At 44.1% G+C, this 11,482-nt stretch overlaps 1 protein-coding gene across 1 annotated transcript; it reads right to left on the bottom strand.

Annotated features, from left to right (window-relative positions):
* Window positions 1-71: 71 nt before the first annotated feature.
* LOC306733479 (equilibrative nucleoside transporter 2-like) lies at window positions 72-8,862 on the bottom strand (the record flags this gene model as incomplete). Its single annotated transcript, XM_079214726.1, has 12 exons — window positions 72-2,041; window positions 2,415-2,614; window positions 2,744-2,829; window positions 3,636-3,738; window positions 4,518-4,711; window positions 5,026-5,095; window positions 5,504-5,601; window positions 5,814-5,948; window positions 6,765-6,904; window positions 7,145-7,299; window positions 7,859-7,940; window positions 8,831-8,862. The coding sequence occupies 12 exons, from the start codon at window positions 8,860-8,862 to the stop codon at window positions 1,930-1,932; spliced, it is 1,407 nt and encodes a 468-aa protein (XP_079070852.1). The 3' UTR covers window positions 72-1,929.
* Between the last annotated feature and the right edge of the window lie 2,620 nt (window positions 8,863-11,482).

Genomic DNA, 11,482 nt, shown 5'->3' on the forward strand with positions numbered 1-11,482 from the left:
GATGTGAACAATAATCAGGACGACCCAGTTGATGCTTTCACAGATGACCATTTCCAACAAGCACGGGGAGTTAAAACCATCCATTTATTGACAGCTGAGTTCATGGAGAAGCATTGTGTACAAGCACAGGCACCAGTTCCCTTTGTTCTAACCGTGGTCTGCTGGTCCAGAGTGGATCCCAGTACATCAAGTATTTACAGCACATCAGAGCACACACGACAGTATGACACGTTGGAGCTTCGGCCACAGCGACCCGGGACTCCCTGCTGTTGCAATGACCACGAGGTAAGGCAGACGTCTGCATTTACCGTCAGTCCAGTAGGACGTAAACGCACCACGAACCCTTGAAACCGGCCTCATACGACCGTTCTACTGCTCAGAGCGACCCAAACCCACGTGCTTCACACGACAAGGTCACAAGTAGAACGGGATCGTGAAACACACGGCAGCAGAGTTTTGATGTCAACCACTAAGTCAAATATAAATGCATGTTGTTATGATTGAAAACTCCCTCAAACATGTGAACGCAGCACAAAAAGCAAGTTATGGTCATTAAAGAAAAAATGAGTCCTGTAAATATCGCTCCCTTCATTAGGACTCAGCCCTTGGTGTGTTTGAAGCAGCAGCTGTAACATGTACATGACACCTTGTTCAGTAAACCCTTCATTTACATATTCAGTCGATTAAATAAACACTTCCTATAATAAGCATAGAAATAAATCACATTGAGCACTTAAGCAAAAGAAAAGTCACAAATCAATCTGGAATAAAAAAAAAACAAGCCCAACAAAACATGATTTACTTGAATGGAGCATGGCACATTGTTAGACAAAAACTAAATTTAAATACTTTAACAAAGTTAAATGGCCAATATAATACTCTTGATTACATGGCTTACAGCAACATCGCTACATTTGTACATTTAGTGACCAAACAGCAGGAGACGTTTAAAGGGTTAAATGAAGCTTGCATGATAGCTTCATGTCAACAGAAGAATGTGGTCATGCTCACGCAACCTGAACTCTGTCAAAGTATCACACGGTGGCTCCATTTCCCATCAGCCAGTGCCGGTAGTATCGTATGACCTCACAACGGCCTTCTGTGATGACAGTTGTTCAGCAAAGGAAATGAGGATATTTAAAAAAGGGCTGTCCAGGGATGAGCATTGGAAATTAGCTGGAGCTAAAAATGCTACGATACGCTGCATTGGATAATTGTCTTGCAGTGTGAATGTTTTTGTACCAAATAAAACAGGAAATGAGATGAACTGAAGCTCTGAAGGGCTCCCGTCTTTTGGCCAGTAGATGGCAGTCTAGAGCCGCGCTGCAGGAGAGGAGGCCAGGAGGCCAGGAGGTCAGGGGACCGGCAGAATGTCTCAAGTAGCAAATAAAAAAACAAACAAGGAACCCAAGTATGAAAGAGACACAAACTTGTTTGTCTGGGGTCCCTTCAGTAACCCACGAGGCAGGGCTTAGACTTTTTTCTTTTGTTCTACATCTGTGACACAGATATATTTCATTAGAATATACAAAATAAACATAGGAAGAAAATACCTTGAAATAACCAATTTAATTAATCTTACAAAGATATTAATTCAAGCCATCAATCAGATTTTAAAAACTACATGATAATGCACGAAAACTACCTACAACAATCCTAAATTAAACATAAATACATCTAAAAATGAAGAAACGTAACAGCCAATGTAAAAATAAAATAAAAGAACAGTAACCAGTATTTCCCTTATTCCTATTATCAAAGGGAACCTCGTCAGTAAACACCACTTCATGAGCCGTTTACAGCGCGCGCGCGCACACACACACACACACTTTTACAGCTGGTCGCAGGTTCCTCGAGACCCGCCCCCAAAAAACACACACACACACACACACACACACACACACACACACACACACACACACACACACACTAAACCAGCGCCCGCAAAGGGAAGGACAGGCCAGCTCCTAAGGACAGACCCAGGGCTAAGAAGAACGTCATCAGGGCCCCTGCTGTCTCTGCGTCCTTCTGCTCCACCAACCTGAGGAGAGAGCAGGTGGGAACAGGAGGTCAGACATGTAGTACATTACATTTAGCTGACACTTTTATCTAACGCGACTTACAATGAGTTCATGTGTATTTGGAATCTGGGCCAGGCTATAGAGGAATAACACTGCAGCTCAGATCCATCTTTAACTTGTACATGAGATAGATCTCCTTTTTATGACCATCTTGTGGTTTGGATGCAGAATGTTGACTGCCTCTTTGATAGCCTGTTCGATAGCACTCCTTATGTACATAACAGATATATTTCTTCTTCATTAAGAGTTTTGGTTATTGATTCTCCGACAATGAGATGCAGCCGTCTTTAAGGAGTGCTACTATTCAGCAGCAGTGATGAACTGTGGACTCACTGTGGTGCGTAGGACATGGAAAGACACACAAAGTAGCCGCTGGACAGAGAGAAGAGAGTCATGATGACGGCGAACGCAGCATCGTGGCTGAAGATGACGGGCAGGAAGGACCGCTTCTGGACGTTGCAGAGCATCAGCAGCGGGACGAACACCACCCTGGAGACCACCAGCAACGGGAACAGGCGAGACTCTTTGCGAGGCTGCAGAAGAGACGGGAGACAATGAAGGGAGTGACAAAAGGACAATGACAGTAGGTAGAAAAAGGTCAAGTCATAATAAATAAAGATATACAAAGAATACATGTAGAAATTATGTCATCAGATACTCACCCATTGGATCAAGGTGGTGACGGTCCGACCGAACCAGTCGTTGAGGTTGAAAACCAAGAAACAGCACACTGAGATGAAGAAGCGCTCTGCACAAACAAAGAAAGGACAGAAGTAGCCAACGTCGATGGGACGATGATAAAACCTGAAGTCTGAGGACAAGGATGACGAAATCTGAACTAATAAACCTCTCCCAGAGACTTCTTCAACGACCCCTAGGTCACAAGGCTACATCCACACCAATACGTTTGTTTTGAAAAAAAAAAAGAGGACCCACGTCCACAAGGCATCGTTTTAGAAATGATTTCCGTCCATAATAACACCCCTGAAAATTGCATGCAGTAAACAGGAAGTAGATCAGTTGCTTAGTTACAAGTATGAGTATAATGGTACTCTTGAATAATAAAAGGTTATGCTTTTAGGAGCTCTAAAATGTCGTAGTGGTGTGGATGCGAGGCGTAAACTTGGAAAAAGTTTCAAAGTGGAATCGTAGTAGTGTGGATGTAGCCGAAGGGGTTGAACCCTCAAACCACCACATGCCTGTAGACCAGGGGTGGGCAAACCTTTTGGCTCAGGGGCCACGATGAGTTTTAAAATTTGACAGACGGGCCGGGCCAGGATCAGATGGATGGAGAGTGTTTGTGTGAACTCATAAATTAAAAAGTAAAGAAAGCTTACATTTAGATTCAGTGGGAATAACCCAAAATAGCTATAACTTTTAATTATTAAAAAATGTAAATTAAAAATAATTAAAATTATAAAATAGCTATAACTTTGTGATTCTGTTTAGGCCAGCAGAGAAGGCCACTGCCCAAGAGAGATATACTGGAAGTATACTGTGTGTGGAATGCGGCAGTGATCTAAACATGAACTGGAACTGGAGTCGAGGTCATACCCCATTTTCCTTTGAATGAGGTCTCGACATCGGCAGTGACAGCAGGGAAGACGGACAGAGTGACTGTGAACACAAACGTCACACAGAACGCCATCACCCAGATCTAAAAAGGACAGAAAAGAGAAAACCTGTAAATATTGTTTTACTTTTACTGGGAACTATTTTAAAAAGCGGCAGTTTGGATGTTTTTAAGTGGTGTTGTATGAGGTATTCATCCATAGTCAGTGTTTACTACAGTAGCAAAGTAATGTACTGCAGTGGACAGAGGCAGCAGCAAAACTGTTTATGGACACCTAAAAAGTGGAAGCTATATTGACAATACTTGCACCGCTTTACCTTGTCGTCAGACAGCTCTTTCCGGTGGGGAACTGAAGCCGTTATATCCATCCATGCGCTCTTCAAAGCCACAAGACTCCATTGAAAAAGAGCATTAATTTGTGCAGAATACAGGAGTTGCTGGTCAACTGCTGCTTTGACTGGTCAGTTAGTTTGTCCCATTGTGTGACTTTGGTGTGCTCAAGGGTTAGTTTGGATTCTCCAAAGTCACACAATGACATAAACCCACTTAACATCGAGGCAGCGGTACACAAGCATCTCCTGTGTTCCGCTAGGTAAAATGACAGTTTTTGTCAAAGAACTCTTGTGGCTTTGAAGTGACGGCTTCAGTTCCCCGTTTTCAGGTGTCTATAATGTGTTTTGCTGCTCCTCCGGGGCACAGCAGTACCTTGCTCTGCCCTCCATGCTGGTACTCCTGTCTGTTTCTCCAGACTCCATCGACTGTAGAAATACACCGACTATGGAGAAGAAACTCATACAACCCCACTTCAAAAAACTAGACTATCTCTTCCAGTAAATTGATCACCAAAACCACAACTATTGCACCTTTTTGAAGACCTCTATGACCGAGGCCTTGGCTTGTCCCTTCTCGACCTGCTCCAGTGACAGGAAGGCGCCCTTTGGCCCCTCTGAACCGGGGTCCACCTCAGCATCGGCTGCACTGCCACCCTTGGCTGTGCTGCTGGTCACTGTGCCGTTAGCATGGCCGGTCGGCTTGCCGTTCTCCATTATGCTGCTCTCTGCAATTGAATATATACAGATTATTCCAAAAAGAGTTTGAGTCTGTGTGGTCCTCTTTGAGTCCAACAGGCTCCGTCTTTGTCTGGCCACTGCCTGGACTCTAATTGGATAAATAGCCGGTCAACTCCCTTAACAAGATAATGTTCCACTGAATTGATTTGATTCAAGCAGACAGTGAAGCACAGAATTGAGAACTCTGTGGCAAAGCAAACAGATGTCCTCTCACTACCAAACACCCATTTTTCTCAATTCCACGAATGATAAACATGGGGACGGGCGAATGACAATAATTCAGAGGGCGTGAAAATCTCACCTTTCGACAGCTCGTCAGTGGTGGTTGCCTCATACTTGTTGCTTTTGTTCAGATAATATTGTGCAAACTCCTGTGTGGAAACACCAGACAACACAAATTAGGCCTTGCTGCTGAAATACAAATAAGTGAACAAATAAAAACAGGATTCATGCAGTTGGGCTAATACTCAAATTGAGATGGAGTCGAGTGAGATTCTAGAAAAGCAAATTTGCATGAAGCGAGAGCAAGTTTGACTTCGGCAGCCCCAAATGCCACCAAGAGGCTTCCGTTTCCCCTTTGGGGATTTCATCATTGCAAAATCTATGACAAGCTTTCATTTAAATTGGACTGTGTGTGCTGACCGTGTTTTCCACTATCCAAATAAAGCAAACCCCACCTTAAAAAGACAGATTTTGTGTTAGATAATAAGCTAATGGTCCTAAAGTTGAACAAATTATGGGTAATGTAGTCAGTCATGCAGAGCTGGGAGCCGACTGACCAGGCGGGGCAGCAGCAGGTAGCTGAAGAGAGTGACCAGCGTCCCCACACATGGCGTGATGAAGTAACCCAGCGCTGCCGTCTCAGAGTCTGCGTCGCCTGAGGAGACAAACACACAAGTTAGCCGATTCCAGGAGAGACGAAGGAAAACACTATCCAGAACATGAGCCGTGTCTTTGAAGTGGAACGGCGTGTGTCGCGTAGCGTCGTGCTGATTTGACATGCTCGACATTCACTTTGAACGCCCTCCGTTACTAGGAGGGGGGAAATCAGGCACCCGCCGGCGTTTTGCGTGTGTGCGAGTGACTCACTGGCTATGGCTAGCAGCATGGCGATGGCAGCAAAGGTCCCGGCGAGGCCCTGGCCGCTCATGAAGATGGCGCTGAACTTCTGAGGGAGAAGACCCACCAGACCGAACAGGCTGCCCTGCAGCACGGCGCCGAACGCTGGGGAGAGGAAGCGTCGGTTAAGTCAACACCATTGAGGGTCAGTTTGGATTTTTCTGAAGTGGTATCCATAATAAGTGCGTTACCGACAGGAGAGGGAGTTTGGAAGGAATGTCTGAGAGCAAGGTATGGCGCTGAAAATATTCTCAATATAATGTACACTTGAACTGACAGAAAGGGTTCATATTTTTCACATTTTGACCAATGGATTTCCATGAGACTTTGTGAATTTGAATTGAAAATGTTAACAATTAACAAACTAAGAATGAGAATTCCAAAGCATACAGAATACCTTAAATGACACAAATGAATGAGACAATAGTTTGATTAAAAGAATAAACATTTATATAGATGCCTGTATGTATGCCTGCTTATATTTTGAGCGTCTTTCTTTTAAAAGCATATTAATTATTTCAAACTCAGCGTAATTGAACATATGAATGTAAAACATTTCCATGACTTTTCCAAAACTTTTTATTTCTTATTTTAAGGACTTTTCCAGGCCTGGAAATAATCATTTTAAAATTCCATGACTTTTCCAGGTTTTCCATGGCCGTATGAACCCTGGACAGATTTTTTCTGTGGTGACTGTAATATGTGTTGTTGCTGCCTCCGTCCACAGCAGTACATTGCGTTGCTCCCGTTGCTCGTACTCCTGTCCATCATACACCCACCGTGGAGAAGTACCTCATACAACACCACCGCAAACTATCACTTGAACTAAAATGTACACTACTATGAGCTTCACTTTCTCAGGATTTTACTCACATGCGTGCGTGCACACACACACGCACACGCACACACACACACACTTACAGTTGATGAACCAGATAGTTGCCATGGTGACAGAGAAGAAGCGGTCCTCCTCCATGGGCACTTTGACTAGCACTGCTGTGAGGATGAAGAACAGCAGGATAAAAACCAGGCTACCGGCGATGCGTATTGCCTCCGATATCCTGCAACAGGAAACACCCTCATCACATCATTTAACCAAGAACGCACTACACACCAAACTGGATTAGATATAAACCACGGATGATTACTTTTTGGCACCAGACCAGGTCAAACACACAACTTTGTAATGTTGCACATGCGCAACGCTAATCAGATGAATTGCTTTTGAGGAAATTTGACATCCTTCTGTGTCTGGAAAAACATTATCTGACGCCGACTAATTGTCCAACCCCGTCACTGACCTCTGATAGAGGAAGGAGTTGAGCAGGGTGAACACCAGCAGGGGCAGCTGGGATAGGAGGGTCATCCAGTTGTTGAAGTAGTACTCCTTGCGGACCCCCTCGGTGCTGTTGCTCCATTCTGTTGCGTCTGTTCCGTTGAGGCGACCTTGGAAATACTGCAAACCCAGAGGAAACAGGACGGGTGTAGGATTTATCTTCACATGGGAAACAGGGGTTGTTGGTGGAAACACAACCATGTGGCTCACATGTTCTCGCGCGGTGATACGCGTGGTTGCCTCGAGTCACAAGATGGACTGTGTGGACTTATGGATCCCTATGGATCCTTACATTTTAGCACATTACACCCAGTACAACACCAGAAAATCCCTGAAACCAATAATCACTACAAAATACCAGTTTTACAAATCCATTGTGGTAGATACTATAGTTTTCCAGACATTTTCTTGAATTGTATAAACAGCTTATTGTCCATAAGACCATCGGCATCCATCCAGCATCCGATTCTTTAAGAGGTTTAAGTGGTGAATCACTGGACCAACAATTTCCTCACCGTCACTTCAGAGAAAGGCTTTTACGCAGATCTAACCGGGAAAAAAACGATGAGATACCACCAACTTATTGACTGAGTCTCCTGGCTTTTATGTAATAAAATATCGAAGCACAAGGCATACATAATGTGTCTTTGACAGGATTAAGTAATTGCCATGTTTTTACCAATGAGGCAGTCATGAAGAAGTTCCATGGCAGCAATGTTCCCAGGCCCAGAATGAAGAAACAGATCCCCACTAGCCAGCCCCTGTAGATGGGAAGTAAAGGGTGTTACAATGTACAGCAAGGATGCTGCAGGCCCGTTAATGTATTTACCTTCTGTAATCACATATACATACATTATATATATATATATATATATATATATATATATATATATATACATACATCTAAATCTAAACTGCCGATTTTTCTTTTTGCTAAGCAAACGGCTTCAGATTTCTGGTCCAGCAAGCATAATACCGGACTGAGATATTTCATTTAATGTATATAGTCACTGTTGATGCTGCTCCAAAATCAAATTCAGGAACACTAATGTGCCAAATGATGCGTCCTTGCAGGATGACAGCATCTTCAGAGCTGGAAGTAATAACTCGCACTGTACTGCAACTGTATTCTCCCTTTTCTGCTTTACTTTTTTTCCTCTCTTGTCTTTATTTGCATATTTGGTTATTATTAAAGTAACAAAAAGTAACCAAGTTACGTTACTTTAAAGCCACTCCTAGGAGGAACTTTCATTTGGTGTTGTTTGGAGCAGTCCCTGTGAACAAAAGTGGTAGTAAGAAGAACTTCATAGAAAAAGCCAATATTCTCGCTGATGGCTGCATTTGTTTATGTGAGCCACAAAGATTGACACTGTTTCATAACCAGTTCAACAGATTATTAATAATTGGAACATATTTGAAAATAACCCTCCCAGTCTTGGTAGCAGGCCTGTACATGTAAGTTACTCCGATTGTCCTAAGGCTGCTGCTTCCCATCGAAAGCATTTAACTGGTGGACTTAAATACTCAGCAGATACATGAACGTATTTAAAGTGCTACATCATCGCCTGAAGAAACTGAGACAACAGAAGCCGTGGTCGCAGGCAAACAGAGGGAAGTGAGAGTTTCTCATTTCTACCCAATTCCAACTCACCGGTCCTGAGGAGCATCTGTCCGCCCATTCATCCTGACGTAGGAATGTCTGGTGAAACTGCAAGGGCAACAGGACAGAACAAAAATCAGCGGCATCTTCAGAGACAACAGAGCAAGTGGTTTGTTTTCCCAGACGCCCCACTGCCAAGGTTTCACTGCTTGGAGATGCAGGAATCCATTTACATTCTCGCAAGAGGCTGTGAGATGCTGGCAAACGGCAGTAAAAATAATAAGAAAAAAAACTGTGACCAAAGAAGTGCTACAGAGGTTGGATATGTGTCTGGGTATTATGGAGGTATGTTGCATGAACACCTAAGTACTAGACAAAGCTCCAATTATAAGACCATGTAGCATGTGAGTAATGCGAGTAATGTGAGCCACTGGGAACAGCAGATAATGTGTAGACCCAATCAGATGACCTGACTAAGTGCAGTTTCAAAGACTTTCCATGGAAGCTTTGGCACTGGAACCAGCACCCTGAGGGCTGGCAACTAATCATGTCCCTCTTTGATGTGTATAGAGTCCGGGCTCTGAGAGTCCACTCCCTATGTACACACCACAGGACTGAAAAGGTACTGGCCCGCTCACCAGCAGAGCCATTTCCCCCCTCACAGTACTGCCACTGGCAGCATACGGTGTGACTGCTTCGCTTGTTGTGACTTGTTGAGAGGCGAGACACACAATAGAGCTATTATGTTAGCAGTATGCACCAGTTCCTAAAAAAATGCTAATAAACATGCAACTAAAGTTGCCCAACTTCAGTGGAACATCATACAACAAAATGAAACTTTGTTTTTTCCCCAGCTGTGGAGGAGGAAGTCCAACTTGTTTTTCCACCGACTCCACATTCGTCACTTCAGACGTTGGTGACGGGACCCAGAAACAGCTGTGTCATTCTCACGAGGACCGCCCCAACGCCACACAATGATTCAGACTAGTCCACATCCTTCGCACAGCCTCCAAGCCCTGTGCACAATATCACCGCCTTCAATAGGCAAGTTCAAACAACAGCCGTTTTCTCCCCCCTGTGAGATGGTTGGTTGCACAGCTCCGTCTGCGGCCCAGCGAGCCGGGGCACGGCTACCAAAGCCGGTTAGTCGGCTCGGTCGAAAGTCATTACAGTCTAACTTAGAAGGCGACAGCGTGTTGGGCAGCTGAGCAGAACTAATTAGAGCCAGCTAGCAAATCATGAACAAAGTGTTGTGGAAATGCAGACCATAAAAACTGTTTTTGCTTCTTTTTTTATTTTCTTCAAACGCAACATGAAGAAATGGACAGGATTTGAGTCTTGGCTACACTTCAATTATAACCGACCGCTGCTTCAAACAGCTTAGCTCCTCTGATCAAAATGTCAGTGTGTTTGTGGACACACTGTGCATCCTTCCTAACAGTACTGTCAGTCAAACTGTGTGTCGGTAACACGGGCGAGGCTGAAGCAAACCCTGGACACGCCCGAGGGGGTCGTTTAAGGTTGGGGATCAAAATAGTCGGAACAGAGTCACAAAGGTTCCTCACGGGTTCGCTGTGTCAACAGGAATGTCAGCTGGTAGAATCTCCCCAGGAGCCCGATATAAGCGACTGAAAAACATGTGCATGAACATAGGGAGTTCTCTTGAAACGTTTCAGTCGCTCTTCCAACAGTTGTAGCCGAGTAATATAACCCAGGCTTACGTGACATAAGATACGATAAGGCTTAATTGATTGCCAGAGAAGAACTTGGCTTTTTGTAGCAGCACAGGGACAAAAAAAAGTTATATTAAAAAAAAAGAAAGAACGCAGTAGTGGAAGTAGTAGTAGTAATCGATTCGCACAACGCTAATGAATCTTGTCTTTTGGATGCAAGTATCAGCAGTGTACAGATCCCAAAATCACAGCCGTGGGTAAACAACAACTCCCCCTACAACGGATGAATGTGCACAGTGGAGCTGAAACAAGCAGAAAACGGCAGAGAAGGCCTTGAACATTCTAGTCCCCCCACTCTTTCAGCACCAATGTATACAGGGCGGGCAGTAGTCTCACTGTCCCATGGATTAAGACACACTACTTTGGCGTACAAAACAAAAATCGTGGGCGTTTCGTCAGCATGTTCAGGAGCTTTTTTTGTAGCTCGAGGGTTCCTGAGAAGGCACTGAGGCCAGAGATGAGAAAGTGTGGAGGACGATCTGCTCTGGTCCCAACAACGCCAACACCACATTCATCCCCTGACAGCTCACTAGAAGTGCAGTCTTGCTCAGGCCACTCTAATTTGTACTCTCCAATAAAGGACTCACTTATAGTAATTGAGGAACACAAAAACACACACACGCAGGGATTTCTTTTCAGCAGCAGAAATCAATCAGTGTCTAGAAGGCCTGTTTTTCTTTATCTGGTCCCTTTTAAATACACTAAATTATATTACACTCCCCCACACACACACACTCCCACCCACACACTGATTCTGATTTATGGCTGACAGGTGAGATCTAATTGGTCTCAGCAAACTGGTATTGTTTGAGAATCAGAGCTGGTCAAAGTAACATGTTCAGAGTGTGGGAGCTGTGATAGATATTAAGGGAAATGTAGTGGAAAAATTTGCTTTTGTTTCATTCAGTAGGCGTGATCGAGTACGATTAAACAGGAAGTGGACGTGTACCTTAAAACCAATTTCCCAAAT

Source organism: Taurulus bubalis (assembly GCF_910589615.1).
Source record: "Taurulus bubalis genome assembly, chromosome: 3".
NCBI classification, from domain to species: Eukaryota; Metazoa; Chordata; class Actinopteri; order Perciformes; family Cottidae; genus Taurulus; species Taurulus bubalis.